Source organism: Schistocerca piceifrons, chromosome 6 (assembly GCF_021461385.2).
Source record: "Schistocerca piceifrons isolate TAMUIC-IGC-003096 chromosome 6, iqSchPice1.1, whole genome shotgun sequence".
Lineage (NCBI taxonomy): Eukaryota > Metazoa > Arthropoda > Insecta > Orthoptera > Acrididae > Schistocerca > Schistocerca piceifrons.
This window is the reverse complement of record NC_060143.1, coordinates 365,965,981-365,984,240: the sequence shown is the minus strand read 5'-3', so window position 1 is coordinate 365,984,240 and position 18,260 is coordinate 365,965,981. Positions and strand designations below refer to the sequence as shown.

Below are 18,260 nucleotides of genomic sequence, written 5' to 3'. Positions count from 1 at the left end.
TCAGTTTTTGTGATGTGACTGAATTGTCTTTGACACCATTCAAAAAGACAAAGTTTGTTCCAGTAAATGATGTTTAATTTTCTCTGCTTTGATAGTGTGTGAAATTTTTCTCTCTCAATAAACATTAATATGTTTGATATAAACATTTTATTCTACTCTGAGAGTCTGGAAAATGAGAAGTTTGTGTTTGAGCAGAGCAGAAAGATAGCAGACAGTGTTCCTGGGCATAGTTAGAGTTTTCTGCCAGTGTTCATCACAGTGTGGTTCTTGGCAGAAGTCATTTCTTTCCAACAATATTTTGAACCATTTACTAGTATGTGCATCATATACCAAGTATAAAGGAGATGACCAACAATCTGATTTAGTGAGAATGTGAACATGATTAAAACAGTTTCCATTTTCTCTGTATTTTGTCAATACTCATGTGTGGAAGGAAATGGAAGGGAAAAAGTGCTTTTTATGTGTTAAAACATTTGTCTTAATTCTGTTTTAGTGTTATGGCTTATCTATATAGCTATTTTTGTGGAAATTTGTAGGTCAGTGCTGTATTTGAAAATTGTACCAAATCAGCCACAACTTCTATTCAGCAGTTTACTCTAGAACATAGGTGCCAGAATTAAAGTTTCATAACTTCACTCTTGTTCATAAATTCTGAGCGTTGACAGCTTATGGAATGGACAGGGATAAAACATGCTTTGGGAGACCGTAAAAGACAGACACGAACTTCAGTTATCAGACTATACTGCTAAATCCATTCAGCTAATGATTACAACAAACTGTTTTTAAAAAAAGTATTAAAGATTGGAGACTTTCTCAGATACCTGCTAAATAGTTGCTCTCAGGTCAGAAAGAATGTGCTGCTAATGATAATTGTAGAATACTTTAATAGCCACATCATTCTGAATAGACATCTCATTTGTTCTTGGAAAGACATGCCAGCAAATTGTGCCATACTTTGCTTTACTGACCATATTTTGGAAACGATGGAAGTCTAGTTGGAATCGTATGCAGTCTACTGAAAGACTTAGGTAGATTACAGAATTCTCATAAGGAAATCAGACTGTTATGGTTTACATGGAAGAGTAGGGATGTAACAAAGTATTACTTAAGTAGGTGAAATCAGAGAAAAACGTTAATGATGCAGATGAAGTGCTAGTTTAATCTTCAACAATAGAACAACTGAAAATACAATACCCCTGGAACAGCTTGTAGGTGTCATTTGATCCTTAATGTGATTTGCATTAAAATTCCACAATATAGTTAAAATAAGGTTTATATTTTCTCTGTTCATGTTTTCCATACACACTTTAATCAAAGTTTTACCTCAAAAGTTCTAACTCTTGTAGATTACTGTTTTGGGTACAAAGTGTTACATGTCTACACAGAAATGTGACCTATTTCTAGAGTTCCCAACATTGCTTTATTTGTTTCAATTGTATTTTTCTAAACATTGTAATCACACTTCGCTTAAGTTGTTACTTTTCATACACATGTTCTCCAGACAGCTTTCTTGTATTTGTCTTAGATGCTGTTGGTCTTGCTTCTTTGCTTTTTGAGTTGCCTAATCCTCCAGCCTTTTCTTCATAGGATTGGCTTCCTTGCTCCTGTCCCATATTTGTTGGTTCCTGTTCATGAATTCATTTATCAGCTGAAGAATGGATGCCTACTATTTCTTAAGATTCTTTTTGATTATTTGATTGTAGACAATCTAAACATTTATTGCTGTCTTGTCTAGGACATTGTAAAAACATGCAATCAGATCTCTCCTGCAAGAAACATCAATTGAATATTCATGTATCACTTGATAATCATCATACTTTCTGGCATCATAGAAGATAAGTTTATGGTTTTTTCTTTAATTCTTTGCTCATAGCTTCTTCAGGATGTAGTGTGCTGAGAACACACACATTCTTATTCTTTCTCTGTATGTTGTCTGGGTCCACTACAAATTATCAATCTGTTTCAAGGTGGTAATGGAATATAAGTCAGAATTGTTCTTCTTCATGCAGTTGGGGATATCTTCCCACTAACAAAAGATTTATTCTATTGAAGTTGTTTGGTGAGCTCAAGGAATGTGAAGAAGTTGTCTGTTGCATTTCTTCCTTGCTTTGTGGCTTCATGAGACAAAAAACACTCTCACCCAACAGCACGTTGATTGGTCTTCCTATGTGCCACGGTGTGGGAAGAAATTGCATAGGTACTTGTATGCCAAGTCTCTTTGCAGCTATATAAATCTTGACTGTTTTTATCAGTTTTGTTTGGTTTAAACTGGGTAAACCTGCCCTTTGCTTTGTTCTGGAATAATTACCCATCATTTCTAATATTTTCACCAGGGCAGTAAGAGCACAAACAGTTTTGCTTAACTTTTCCAAATTTAAGAAATGAGAGGTAATCTTATCAGCAGGGATGCATTAACCTGGTGATGACTACTCTTTGAAGTGGAGGTGTCTGATAAGTTCACAGAACCTATATCTTGTTATTTTATCCATGATAAAATTAGGCCCCCAAGAAGAAGAAGAAGAAGAAGAAGAAGAAATCATCCAAGGCAACACTTTTAGCAGAAAAAGGATCTCTAGCATAAATCATACCAATCATTGGCTTAAATTCTTGTTTGTTTGGGCAGTGGACACTCCTGTCTCTTTCAGGACATTTCTTCCAGATGACAGCATGTTAACGACTTTCCGTTCTGTACCGTCTCTAGCTACCGCCTTCATTGTTGTGCAAGTTGGCTCATGAGACACTTGTGGAGAGAACTGAGATAGAATATTTACTTCAGTCTCTGTCTTCATCAGTTATCTCTCAAGCAAAATTGCCATCTGAGTCCAATAAATCGCTTTCTGATTCGATATAGAGTTCTCCAGAATATGCAAAACATCTTCATTAATAAGACTATGCTGATGCTGCACAATTGAAAATACCTGCTACAGGGAAAGAAGAAAAAGCACTAATGATTGCAAGTAACAGTAGCAACACATGACATACAAATGAAAAGTTAAGTGACAATCTCCAATGTGGAAAGCTTTCTGACAATGCCTATGTCATCGAGGCAGCAGTGTTAACCAAACCAAAATTTAATGCAGGTACCTTTGTAATTATGAGAACAGCAATATTCTAAAAAAAAGTTGTCTTGAGTCTATTGATCGCTATGGCAGTTCTAGGTATACTCCATGAAATATTGAAAATTCAGCAATCACAGTGCACTGTTGTCAAAAATAGGAGAAATGGGTAAACTCACAAAGTTTGGTGGAAAGACGTTAAAAACTCAATTTGTTGTTGTGGAAATAAAAGGTGAAAAGTGTCTTGACTTCTTTCATCATTCTAGTGTTTAGCATTGGATTGCCACAAGCCTCTGTGCAAGGTTATCAATAGTTTGACATTTATAAATGCCTTCGCCCTTATTGCATTTATTATGTCATCATATGATACAGCTGTACCTACCAAAGTAGTTTATATGGGCCTACTGTATGTGACAGTAATATAACAAAATCACATGCATAAAAGTGCTATTAGGCAATTTGTACAACAGTCTGAACAGGAGGAGGGGAAACTAACATGCAGAAACCTAACATCATTTTTAAAAACAAAACTTGAGTTAAACATTAGAGGTTAGTTAAGTCTCTCAGAACTATTGTCTGTGGACAATTGTTTTAAATGATGTTATATTTGACGAGCGATCATACATGAAGGTGGAAACATAGTTCTGTAGATGGCACACCAGATCCTTGCAAAAAAGGCTTGCCTTTGTGTTTATGCTGTTCTTGTTGAATATTTGTGCCCTCTTTTGACTTGTGCATGTTGTTTGTGGTAGGACTATGTGTAATTTGAAAGTTTTGGAGGTAAGAATATGCATTTTGTAACTTGGAACCTGCCTTGAAATTTCTAAATGAGAAATTGAAGAATGTGAAAGAATCAGCTTTCGAAGGTGGTTCATTTGTGAGTACAGTTATATCCTTTCCACAGGGTACTTTGACAAGTTCATCATCAGGACACTCGGGTGATGACAGATGGTACGAAGTTCCGGAGCCAGAAAATGTTGGCACACCTTTGTTAGATGCACAAGTGCCAAATGGGGGTAACTCTCCCCCACCACCTCCACTGCCAGCACGATTGGGATCGGGTGGTAACAGTGCCTTCCAGCAAGTTAAGCAGCGAGGGAATCATTCGCATTCTCATTCCCATTCACACTCCCATGCACCCTTTTCTCTACCACACACTTTGGACTGCTTGACTGTGCGTTCACCACAGAAGGTAAGTAAATACAAAAACGAAACTGTAAGGTATTTAAAATGTAAATTAAATAATACTTCACAGGTAACACTGGCAAATTTTTTGATAAAAGAATGAGAAGCACTTTTGAAACAATTAATGAAAGACTAGTGTTGTTGCTGTAACACGTATAAAAAAAATTTCCTTGTTTGTATATTTCTATGAAGTTCAATCATAAAATTCCGTGAGTTCATATTTGCATTGTGTAGTTTTGTTGGCCAGTTATGATTCTTAAGAATGATTAATACTGGTATCATCCTTTTACAAGGCTTCATACCTGTACTCGAATTAAAGGTAATGACAGGAAAAGCCTCAAGTCTTGTTTCAAATGTAATTAATTATTGGTGAAGGAAATTTACTTCTTTCCTCAGATTATTCTCCCACCATCTATGGTGTACTTCAAAAGGAGCAATAGCATTTCCATTATAAGACATTTTAACAGAAACTATGTTGGTAATCTGGTGCTACATAAAAAAAACAACTTAAATTACTGATGCTACTCAAAAGAAGTAGCTTATATTACTAAGAACTCTCTCACTGTACTTTAACAATGAAAAGTCCAAGTTGGAATATCAACAATGTTATCAGGATCAATTGCTATTCACCATAAAGATGACATTGAATTGCAGGCAGGCACAACAAAAAGATTGTTTCACATTGAGCTTTTGACCTGAAGAAAGGCAGAAGTGTGTCTGCCCCCTCCTCACACACACGCGCACACACACACGCGCACACACACACACACACACACACACACACACACACACACACACACACACACACACACTCACTCACTCTATACCCTGCCAGAATAATAGGTTAGCAGTCATGTAATGGCTGCTTTTGTGTGTGTGTGTGTGTGTGTGTGTGTGTGTGTGTGTTTCTCCTTTCAGAAGAAGGCTTTGGCTGAAAGCCCAATTGTAGCAGACTTTTCGTTGTGCTTGTCTGTGTCTCAAGTGTATCATCTTTAGGATCTATCCTATTCATGATATTGTTCATAATATATAACCAGTTTTGGAATCTGAACGATATACAGTAAAAAGTTTCAACTTGCTCATTCACCTTAGTAGCAGTATATGAATAGTTTACCCAAGTGTGTTCTTGTGCTCCATCAGTAAATTTTGTACAAGAGGTCTGATAGAAAAGCATTGAGGTTGATGCTGCAAATTTGTTTTCTTGCCAAACACATTTAGTTGCAATTAGAGGATTCATTTAAGTCCACAAACATCTGCATTTATGCTCTCTGTTCCTCAAAATGGTTTTGTGTGCCATTTGCTATGGGACTGCACAGGAGCGTGCATCCTCCTTATGTTCTGTCAGAGTCCAAGAATATGGCTGTGGCAAGCTGCTCATCCACTGCCACCAATGTGGTCAGTTTTGATGAAGTCGTCATAGCATAAGGACACAGCTGGAAATTAGAGAGAGAGAGAGAGAGAGAGAGAGAGAGAGAGAGAGAGAGAGTGTTTGTACTAATGTATGACAATTAGTACTTCCTTAATTATGCAAGGAGTTTAGATTTTTTTCTGTCATTGTAGTGTAGAAAATAAAGCAGTCATAAATCTGAAGTTCAGTTTGAACACCATAGTGATTTGCGTAAAAAGTTCTTGGTTTCCTTGTTGCATCAAATTAGAATAAAATTCCAAGCTTTTGACGAATCCCTCCATCCTCTGTCTTGCCTTCCTCTGACCTTTGAACTGTCTACCCAGCCAGCTGTGAAGAGACCTGGAGTTTCAAGTAGACTCCACATCATGTTCCATCATGGCATTTTCACATTTAACAGATCATTTTCAGAAGTGTAAAAAATGATAAATGATAGAAAAAATACTTTCATCGAGTGTGTATGAATTAACATGTATTGCTCTTAAAATATGAGTGTGCCTGTGCATGTGGGATAAGGAATACTATTAGGTCCTTTTGAGGTATCAAAGTAAAATTGTTATATACTAATTAGCAATGTATCCCTGAGTAAATTCAGAATATTTAGTGTGGGGGGGAAAAGTTAAATATGACCTCATAATAATTTTTCTTTGAGATACACAACTGCATCAAAACCTAAGTGCCCCCCCCCCCCCCCCCCCCACACACACACACACACACACACACACACACACACACACACCCCTCCTAATTATTCCATTGCATCATGGTTTGCACAATATAATTATTCGATGGTAAAACTGAATTGAGAACCTCAACAGGTGCTGACTATTTTTAATGGGTATGAATTACATTAAATTTTATTGGAGTGCACCATGATGGGCCAGGCTTTAAGGTTCAAACAGTAGACATCATTAAACCCCTATTGTGGTTGTGGAATATTTCTCTGACAGTTATTTGTTGAATGAATGAATGAGTTTAAGGTGAGCTGTAATGTAACTCAGTCCTGCAGTTATCAGAGGTGAATTCTAAAAGTAGTAAGCTGGATAAACTAATTAGGTTGTGTTTTAAACTAACTGTTATTCCCTTCATATGTTTTTCGTGACTTTATGGTGTCAATTTCATACATACTGTCATTTTGTCTATTGTCTCTTAATAATAGTCAAACAAAAATTGACAGAATTTGTGCCATAGGCACATTATGAAGTGTTTACAGAACAAAAAGTACAAATCTGCTGAACAAATAATAATTCTCTTCCATACAGATTGCTTTTACATTGAACATAGTCATAAAATATAAAATTTCTAGCTTTGTTGATGTCTCGCTTTTGAATACTCCTGTTAACTTAAAATCAAGTTTTGGCTTTATTGTGACAGGTAGAAGTAATGACTTGTAGTCTTCCACCTGCCCTGCCTCTTCTCACGGGAGTTCCTAGTGACGGACATTCCACGGATACTAGCTCGGCTGCCAGCGAACGATTGTTTGGGGCTCCAAGTGAAGGTTTGTTTTGTCTGTTCTGATTATTTGTATTCATCACAAGAAATCACTTCCAAGGGCTGTCTGACAATTTTGTAACATAAAGACAAAAAAAATTAACCGTAATTTTCAGTGGGCCTTGATTTTAATTACGCACTGCCAGTTTTTTGAGGGTGTCAGAACTTTAAAGATGATGTTTGTGCTTCCTACCCTGTTAATAATAAAGTGTCAACAAAAAGCATTTGCTATACCACTGGAAATGCAAGGAAGCTCACTTAGCAGTTATTTAGAATAGGCGTTACATGAACAAATAACCTTAATAGCATTGAAAGCAGTGGCGGCTCTTGAGTATACATTTTGGGTGTTAACAAATATTCAGATTCAGATAAATCTGAGTGTCTGAAATTAATAGCATCTGCTGTGTAACAGTTGTGCATATCAACAAGTTTATATGATTACAGCCACTGTCAATAATAATAATAATAATAATAATAATAATAATAATAATAATAGATGCATAACTTATCTGATGAAAGAAAGAATTGTCTTTGTGGAATTTTGTTGTTTTGTACATAATTAAGTACAGTTTAGGGCAATAACAAAATAATGTCAGGTTTTGCAGCTCCCTGTTTAGTATTTTTGTGCAAGCAGGAGTTTTTGTGGTTTTCCATTTTTTCAGACAAATGTAAAATATCCTTAACAGAAGTATTAGTTCCAGGCTGAAAATCAAATATTCTTAGGCTGCACCCACACAATAACCTGTGCTAAATGTACGCTTTCTTGTTAAATGTTTGCTTGTAGTCACACTTATTTGATTTTGTCACTCTCTAAATCTGCTCTTGGAAGACCTAGTTGGTCTGCAGCTAACTTTTCCTGGTAATTTTCTTTTCTGTTTCCAGTATGAGATTTTCACTCTGCAGCGAAGTGTGTGCTGATAAGAAACTTCCTGGCATATAAAAGCTGTGTGCCAGACTGAGACTCGAACCTGGGACCCTTGCCTTTCGCGGGCAAGTGCCCTACCTACTAAGCATGACTCACGACCCATTCTCACAGCTTCACTTCTTCTACTGTATTTCTTTCCCCCATTCCTGTCAATTGTTCCCTTATGCTCTCCCTGAAGCGCTCTACAACCTCTGGTTCTTTCAGTTTATCGAGGTCCCATCTCCTCAATTTACCACATTTTTGTAGTTTCTTCAGTTTTAGTCTACAGTTCATAACCAATAGATTGTGGTCAGAGTCCACATCTGCCCCTGGAAATGTCTTGCAATTTAAAACCTGGTTCCTGAATCTCTGTCTAACCCTTATATAATCTATCTGATACCTTTTAGTATCGCCAGGATTCTTCCAGGTATACAACCTTCTTTTATGATTCTTGAACCAAGTGTTAGCTATGATTAAGTTATGCTCTGTGCAAAATTCTACAAGGTGGCTTCCTCTTTCATTTCTTCCCCCCAATCCATATTCACCTACTATGTTTCCTTCTCTCCCTTTTCCTACTGACGAATTCCAGTCACCCATGACTATTACATTTTCGTCTCCCTTCACTACCTGAATAATTTCTTTTATCTCGTCATACATTTCATCAATTTCTTCATCATCTGCAGAGCTAGTTGGCATATAAACTCGTACTACTGTGGTAGGTGTGGGCTTCGTAACTATTTTGGCCACAATAATGTGTTCACTATGCTGTTTGTAGTAGCTTACCCGCATTCCAATTTTTTATTCATTATTAAACCTACTCCTACATTACCCTTATTTGATTTTGTATGTATAACCCTGTATTCACCTGACCAAAAGTCTTGTTCCTCCTGCCACCGAACTTCACTATTTCCCACTACATCTAACTTTAATCTATCCATTTCCCTTTTTAAATTTTCTGACCTACCTGCCTGATTAACGGATCTGACATTCCACACACTTTTATTATATAGTGAGTGAATTAGTGTACCTGAGGAGTGTGCTATCTAACAGCATTTCTGCCAAGCAAATGGGGATAAAATTCTGCCACAGTGTGCTACCATCTGGTGGCACTGATGTAAACTTTTAGCTGAATAGTAAGGGCTACCTGTGCACATCATGAACCGTACACATTTTTATCAAATCCGTGTGTATTTGGCCTGTAAGACAATTACGTCAGGTGAGTTGGGCATGAACAAAACATCATAAAACATGTACAACTGAAGGTATGCTCATGACCCACTTGCCAAGTTTCACAAAGTCTAGAGGAGCAGTAGTGTGGTAGATTATGTGCCATATCTGTCATATGTTACGTTCAACAGTATTCAAAGGTAATAATCAAGAAATCCACAAGGTGTTGAATGTCTGTTGTTTTGCACACCAGATGGAATAGTTTTGTCACGGCTGGCTGTCCTAAGGCTGTCAGCATTTCTGATGGTATGTCGTCTGTTCCTGGAGCCTTGTTTCGACTTAGGTCTTTCAGTACTCTGTCAAATTCTTCTCAAAGTGTCATATCTCCCATCTCATCTTCATCTATGTCCTTTTCAATTTCAATGATATTACCTTAAAATTCATCTCCCTTGTGCAGAATCTCTATATACCCCTTCAGCCTTTGTTTGCCTTCTTTGCTTAGGACTTGTTTCCCATCTGAAAGGTCTTTGATGTTCATACAGCTGCTTCTCTCTTCTCCAAAGGCTTCTTTAATTTCCCTGTATATGGCAACTATCTATCCGATACTGAAATATGCCTGTAAATCTGTACATTTGTCATTTAGAAGTTCCTGCATAGCAGTTTTGTACTTCCTATGAGTCTCAGTTTTTAGACATCGGTATTCACGTGCTTCTTTTGCTGCATGTTTGGATTTTCTTTTTTTGTCAGTTAAGAGACCTTTGGAGAAAAGAGAGCCACTTGTATGAATATCAAAAGTTCTAAGCAAAGAAGGGAAAGCAGAAAGGTGGAAGGAGTATATAGAGGGTCTATACAAGGGCGATGTACTTAAGGACAATATTATGGAAATGGAAGAGGATGTAGATGAAGATGAAATGGGAGATATAATACTGCTTGAAGAGTTTGACAGAGCACTGAAAGACCTGAGTCGAAACAAGGCCCCGGGAGTAGACAACATTCCATTAGAACTACTGACAGCCTTGGGAGAGCCAGTCCTGACGAAACTCTACCATCTGGTGAGCAAGATGTATGAGACAGGCGAAATACCCTCAGACTTCAAGAAGAATATAATAATTCCAATCCCAAAGAAAGCAGGTGTTGACAAATGTGAAAATTACCGAACTATCAGTTTAATAAGTCACGGCTGCAAACTACTAATGCGGATTCTTTACAGGCGAATGGAAAAACTAGTAGAAGCCGACCTCGGGGAAGATCTGTTTGGATTCCGTAGAAATGTTGGAACACGTGAGGTAATACTGACCCTATGACTTATCTTAGAAGCTAGATTAAGAAAAGGCAAACCTACGTTTCTAGCATTTGTAGACTTGGAGAAAGCTTTTGACAATGTTGACTGGAATACGCTCCTTCAATTTCTGAAGGTGGCAGGGGTAAAATACAGGGAGCGAAAGGCTATTTACAATTTGTACAGAAACCAGATGGCAGTTATAAGAGTCGAGGGGCATGAAAGGGAAGCAGTGGTTGGGAAGGGAGTGAGACAGGGTTGTAGCCTATCCCCGATGTTATTCAATCTGTATATTGAGCAAGCAGTGAAGGAAACTAAAGAAAAATTTGGAGTAGGTATTAAAATCCATGGAGAAGAAATAAAAACTTTGAGGTTCGATGACATTGTAATTCTGTCAGAGACAGCAAAGGACTTGGAAGAGCAGTTGAATGGAATGGATAGTGTCTTGAAAGGAGGGTATAAGATGAACATCAACAAAAGCAAAACGAGGATAATGGAATGTAGTCGAATTAAGCCAGATGATGCTGAGGGAATTAGATTAGGAAGAGAGACACTTAAAGTAGTAAAGGAGTTTTGCTATTTGGGGAACAAAATAACTGATGATGGTCGAAGTAGAGAGGATATAAAATGTAGACTGGCAATGGCAAGGAAAGCGTTTCTGAAGAAGAGAAATTTGTTAACATCTAATATAGATTTAAGTGTCAGGAAGTCGTTTCTGAAAGTATTTGTATGTAGTGTAGCCATGTATGGAAGTGAAACATGGACGATAAATAGTTTGGACAAGAAGAGAATAGAAGCTTTTGAAATGTGGTGCTACAGAAGAATGCTGAAGATCAGATGGGTAGATCTCATAACTAATGAGGAAGTATTGAATAGGATTGGGGAGAAGAGAAGTTTGTGGCACAACTTGATTAGAAGAAGGGATCGGTTGGTAGGACATGTTCTGAGGCATCAAGGGATCACCAATTTAGTATTGGAGGGCAGTGTGGGGGGTAAAAATCGTAGAGGGAGACCAAGAGATGAATACACTAAGCAAATTCAGAAGAATGTAGGTTGCAGTAAGTACTGGGAGATGAAGCAGCTTGCACAGGATAGAGTAGCATGGAGAGCTGCATCAAACCAGTCTCATGACTGAAGACCACAACAACAACAACAACAACAACAACAAATTCAATATCCCCTGTGTTATCCAAGGGTTTCCACCAGGAGTTGTCTTTTTACCTATTCGAATGTTCTAGCCTTCACTATTTCAACTCTTAAGCTACCCATTTGTCTTTCACTGTATACCTTTCCTATGTTCTAGTCGAACATTAGCTAATGATCCCCCTGAAACTCTCAACAATCTCTGGTCTTTACAACCTATCCAGGTCCCACCTCCTTAATTTCCTACGTTTTTGCAGTTTCTCCAGTTTTAATCTACAGTTCATAATCAACAAATTATGGTCAGAGTCCACATCTGCCTCTGGAAATATCTTACAGTTTAAAATCTGGTTCTGAAATATCTTACCATTGTCTAATCATTCTGAAACCTTGCAATGTCTCCAGGACTCTCCACTGTATACAATCTTCTTTTACGATTCTTAAACTAAGTGTTAGCAGTGATTAAGTTACGCTCTGTGCAAAATTCTACCAGGCAGTTTCCTCTTTCATTACTTTCTCTCCGTCCATATTCACCTACTATTTTTCCTTGCCTTCCCTTTTCCTACTATTGAATTCCAGTATCCCATCACAGTTAAATTTTTGTCTCCCTTAACTACATGAATAATTTCTTTTATGTCGTCATACATTTTCTCAATCGCTTCTTCATCTACAGACCAATGTGATGTATAAACTTGTGCTATAGTGGTAGGTGTCAGCTTTGTGTGTCTCTTTGGCTATGATGATGCATTCATTATGCTGTTCTTAGGGCTCAACTATGAGTTTAATAAGTCATAGTTGCAAAATACTGACATGAATTCATTACAGAAGAATGGAAAAACTGGTAGAAGTTGATCTCAGGGGAAGATCAGTTTGGATTCTGGAGAAATGTAGGAACACGCGAGTCGATACTGACTCTATGACTTATCTTAGAAGATTGTTTAAGAAAAGTCAAACATACATTCATAGCATTTGTAGACTTGGAGAAACCTTCTGACAGTGTTGACTGGAATACTCTGTTTGAAATTCTGAAGGTAACAGAGGTAAAATATAGGGAGTGAAGCACTATTTATATCTTCTACATAAACTAGACAGCAGTTATAAGAGTTGAGGGGCATGAAAGAGAGGCAGTGGTTGGAAAGGAAGTGAGACAGGGTTGTTGCCTACCCCTGATACTATTCAATATGTACATTGAACAAGCAGTAAAGGAAACCAAAGAAAAATTTGAAATGGGAATTAAAGTTCAGGAAGAAGAAATAAATAACGTGGCAGTTTGCCGATGACATTGTAATTCTGTCAGAGACTGCAAAGTACTTGGACAAGCAGTTGAACGGAATGGACAGTATGTTGAAACAAGGATATAAGATGAACATAAATAACAGTAAAACAAGGATAATGAAATGTAGTTGAATTAAATCAGATGGTGCTGAGGAAATTAGATTAGGAAATGAGACACTTTAGGTAGTAGATGTCTTTTGCTACTTGGGCAGCTAAATGACTGGTGATGGTTGAAGTAGAGGGGATATAAAATGTAGACTGGGAATGGCAAGAAAACCATTTCTGTAGAAGAGAAATCTGTTAACCTCAAATATAGATTTAAATGTTAGGAAGTTTCTTCTGAAAGTATTTGTCTGGAGTGAAGCCATGTATGGAAGTGAAACATAGATGAAAAATAGTTTGGACAAGAAGAGAATAGAAGCTTTTGAGATGTTGTGCTAACAGAAGAATGCTGAAAATTAGATGAGTTGATTGTATAACTAATGAAGTGTTGAATAGAGTTGGGGAGATGAAAAATTTGTGGCAGACTTGACCAAAAGAAGGGATCCGTTGATAGGAGCCATTCTGAGACATCAGAGAATCACCAATTTAGTATTGGAGGGGGGGGGGGGGGGTAAAAATCATAGTAGTAGTCCAAGAGATGAATTCAGTAAGCAGATTCAGAAAGATGTAAGTGGCAGTATTTCCCCACGAGATGAAGAGGCTCGCACAGGATAGAGTGGCGTGGAGAGCTGCGCCAAACCAGTCTTCGGACTGACGACGACATGCCGTTCATAGTAGTTTAAACACTTTGCATTTCCTTATTCATTATTAAATCCGCTCCTCCACTACCCCTGTTTGACTTTGTACTCTGAAGAGCCAGAAAAACTGTTACACCTGCCTAATATCATGTAGCTGAGCACACAGAAGTGCCACAACATGACATGGCATGGACTCGAGTAGTGTCTCAAGTAGTGCTGGAGGTAACTGACACCATGAATCCTGCAGGACTGTCCATAAATCCATAATACTACAAGGGGGTGGAGATCTCTTCTGAACTGCACGTTGCAAGGCATCCCAGATATGCTCAATAATTTTCATGTCTGGGGAGTTTGGTGGCCAATGGAAGTGCTTAAATTCAGAAGAGCATTCCTGGGAGCCACTTGTTAGCAATTCTGGCTTTATGGGGTGTCACACTGTCCTGCTGGAATTACCCAAGTCCATTGGACTGCACAGTGGACATGACTGGATGCAGGTGATCAGACAGGATGCTTACATACCTGTCCGATTCATATCTAGACGTATCAGGTGTCCCATATCACTAAAACTGCACAAGTCCCACACCATTACAGAGCCTCCACAAGCTTCAACAGTCCCCTGCTGACATGCAGGGTCCATTGATACATGAGGCTGTCCCCATACCCGTACATATCCATCTACGCGATACAATTTGAAAGAAGACTTGTCCGACCAGGCAACGTGTTTCCAGTCATCACAAGTACAGTGTCAGTGTTGATAGGCCCAGCGAGGCATAAAGCTTTGTGTCATGCAGTCATCAAGGGTAAACGAGTAGGCCTTTGGCTCCGAAAGCCCATATCGATCATGTTTTATTGAATGGTTTGCACACTGACACTTGTTGATGGCCGAGCATTGAAATCTGCAGCAATTTGTGGAAGGGTCACTTCTGTCATGTTGAAAAATTCTCTTCAGTTGTCATTGGTGCCATTCTTGCAGGACTATTTTCCAGCCGCAGCGATGTTGGAGATTTGATGTCTTACTGGATTCCTGATATTCACGGTACACTTGTGAAAGAGTCATACAGGGAAAATCCCCAATTCATCACTACCTCGGAGATGCTGTGTCCCATTGCTCATGCACCAACTACAACACCATGTTCAAATTCGCTTAAATATTGATAACCTGCCATTGTAGCAGTGGTAACCAATCTAACAACTGCTCCACACACTTGTCATCTTATATAGATGTTGCTGACTGCAGCGCTGTAGTCTGTCTGTTCTCATATCGCTGTATTTGAATACGCACGCATATTCTAGTTTCTTTGGCGCCTCAGTCTTATTATAACCCTATATTCACCTAACCATATCCCATAAGACTGGTCCCAAAACTGAAGCCATTCTAACTCAATTTAGCTTCCACCATTACTGTTTATAGAAGTTCCAAAGGTCACGTTGCACATTATTTAAAATGAACATAATGTAATTTACAATTAACACTGGATATGTTTTCATAGAACTGGTTATGAATTTTAGCTTTACTAATCGTTACACTGCCTCTGAGGCATCTAGTGGCAGTCCCCTGATGAGGGTTGCCTACCAGAGCAAGTGGTGTCAATCACCTTGATTCTTATGTGATATGGGTAATTGCTTATGAACATATATTCTGGCATTAGTGACATTTGATGCCGATTGATCTGGATGCATGTAACTACTTGGATTAAAGGAGGAAGATTTGAAAACTGGAAATTGTATTAGTGTCTCAAAAGTTAAATGTTCATCTGTCCACGCTCCACCAATCACCAGTGTATTGTGCAACAGCTTTGATATTCAGAAACAAGCTTTCTCAGAGTGTGTGCACAGAATTTGGATGATGGAAAATCTGTCAGTCTTTCATTTAATCAGAATCTCATGGTTTAGTGGTTAGTGTTGCTAATCTGTAGATCATGGGGTCCCAGGTTCAGATCCTGATTGGGTTGGAAATTTTCTTTCCTTGGGGACTAGGTGCTTGTTTTGCCCTAAGCCCCCAAAGTGGCATCGAATAGAAAGACTTGCATCAGGTGGCTGAACAACTTCACACAGTTTCCCCCGGGCAGTAATGCCGAATGATTGTTTCATGTTTGCCCTTCTATATTTTCAGCTCTGTCTGTAAAGTCTGAAGTTTTATTATGTGGAATTTTTTTTTATATTGTGAGAGCAGAAATCTGTGTGATATTCTCTACACACTGTGAGTGCCCCCACATTGTAGAAGAACAGCTTTCAGTCACAGTTTTGACAAAAGTTTTTCATTGTCAGAAATTCTTTCATTAGTGATTTCTCTTGCTCTTCTTATTCGTGTGATCACCACCAATTGTTTCCCATTGTTGCTACTTCTATAAGTGTTTTCATAAAAATTCAAAGTCATAAAAAATGGGGAATGCATAGGTACACGACACTGTTGAAACTATAAAACTGAAGGATTTGATCAAATCATTGTATGAATTATGAAAGATAATTTCCTCATAAGACCAACAAGCCATAGAAAACTATTCTAACGGGAGGGAAAATGAAAATAAATTGGGGACAATTATTGTGAAATTTAGTTTTCCTTACTTTGTCAGCAGAATTGTTTATTCACCAATATATGGACACTGAAGTGTCTTGATAAACTCTAGGTTCTAGAAATCAAAATCTATGTTTAAACTGTTTAACATTTTCTTCTACAGTTCTTTGAGAGTGAATTGTGATTTATTCATCTCAAGATACATATTTACAATGAGTCTGGTTTGTGTACAGAAGATTTGTCAGATAGTGCTGTACTTACAATAATTTTTACACCAATAAAATATAACAGAAAAATGGTACTTATATGTACAGCTGTATATGATTAGTGGGATACCTAACAAGTTTTGTTCAACTTAAGTTATCAATTAATCCTGTATCCATTCATCCAATTTGTAGCAGTATTTCACTGCCAGTGCCTTCTATAGCTTTCTTCTCAGTGTATACTTTTCAGCATTAACCTCCTTCTTAATTTATAATTAATTTTCATTATCCTATATTGTAGAGCCTAGGCGTACTGTTTGAGACGGTGTGAGGGGGTGCATTTTTTCTTGTTTTGTGTTGTATGTTGACTAAAATTATTTTATGCAAATGAGTCCTGTCAGATACACACAAGATAATTTATGCTTCAGTGATGAATGCCTCATATGTTTCCATTTATTTTTATCACAAGGTGGACTTCGTGTTGGAGCTGTATAAATGATTTTTCTGTGGATCATTTCAAAAATATCACTAGTGGAGTGATTATTAACATTAAATGAATTGATGTATCATACATTGTCATGTAAAGTCTCCATCTTTGTTTTCACTACTGGTTTATGATTCCGATTGGTTATGAATTGTGGCAGATGACCTGTCCGGTGGTGGCAGCGATGGAGTTTCACCTCGTCTTCGTCGCACTCCTCGGCGCCAGCAGCAGTCTCAGCAAACCAATGCCAGCAGTGGAAGCAGTCGAAACCTCAGCCCTCGTCCAGCAAATGCAACTGGGAACCACCCAGGCCCTGGAGAGGCACGGCTCAGGCCTGGAGTAACACCAAGGTCTCGGACAGACAGAGAGCACCGTGCTAGTTCTGGTCTTACCTCAAGTTCTTTGCAAGAAGAACTAATGAGGCTAATTAATCCAGACTATGAAGATAATCCTGAAAAGGTATAATCAGTTTATCTACCTCAAGTGTGCAATTGACATTGTATAATAATATGCTGAAGCAACTTTGTACTATTACTATAGCCACCATGTTTTATTGTTTAGTAGCAGTAGTAGTAGTAGTAGTAGTAGTAGTAGTAGCAGCTGATGATGATGATGATGATGATGATGATCCATGGCTGTTAGCTCCACAGATGATGGCCAAATTCAGTGGGTTGAAAGATGATGATTTAAAAATGTACAACCCTCCATACCCCAATTTGGCAGTGCTCAGTCTTGCACAGCAATCAAAATTTTGAATTTTCTTTTACATTCTCTGTAACTCATATCGGTATATTGCAATGCATTAAATTGGTACAGACGTTTGTTGGTAATTGCTGTATTCGTTTCAGATTGGCCTGTACTATATATGAGGAAGGTAAACGGAATTGTTAATGATAAACATCAGTGTTTAAATTTACAAACACTGACTTATTATACTGTTTATGGTTTTTCAGTATAATTTGTCTTTGCTGCGTATTGCTTCCCGTCCTAAAATTTCCACATCAAGTAGTATAACAGGTGTTTTCTTGCGAAAAGTAAACATATGGCATTTCGAGAAATAATATTTTTGTTTTTAAATTAGCCACTGCATATCGCAATGAATACTTATTTTGTATCACTTGTTGAAAATGACTGCAAAAAATATCACTGGTACAAGATTGATATCTATTTTCTGGCTCCCTAGAGGAGTAACTTTAAGGTCAAATTTGACAGAAATGCAAATTTGAAAGCAGGCAAATTTGAAAACACACTGAAGTCTTTGAAATGTATAAAAATTCCTATAGCACAATACGTGGAAAAGTAGGCTAGTGTTAGCTTTTCACCAGTAGTTTTTTGTTCCTTAGGTAATTGTATTTTTAAAATTATAAAAGTGAGAGATTTGAATATAATTTTGAAGTTTTGTCTCTCAACAAGTCT

General features: G+C 37.8%; 1 protein-coding gene across 1 annotated transcript in view; it reads left to right on the top strand.

Moving 5' to 3' along the window:
- Window positions 1-18,260, top strand: part of LOC124803328 (signal-induced proliferation-associated 1-like protein 2) — a gene marked incomplete at its 5' end in the record, with an annotated part of 104,540 nt that overhangs the window by 71,270 nt on the left and 15,010 nt on the right. Inside the window, 3 exons of the mRNA XM_047264511.1 lie at window positions 3,961-4,248; window positions 7,021-7,144; window positions 17,005-17,303. Of these exons, the coding sequence (XP_047120467.1) occupies window positions 3,961-4,248; window positions 7,021-7,144; window positions 17,005-17,303 (711 nt within the window). The remainder of the gene's footprint in view (window positions 1-3,960; window positions 4,249-7,020; window positions 7,145-17,004; window positions 17,304-18,260) is intronic.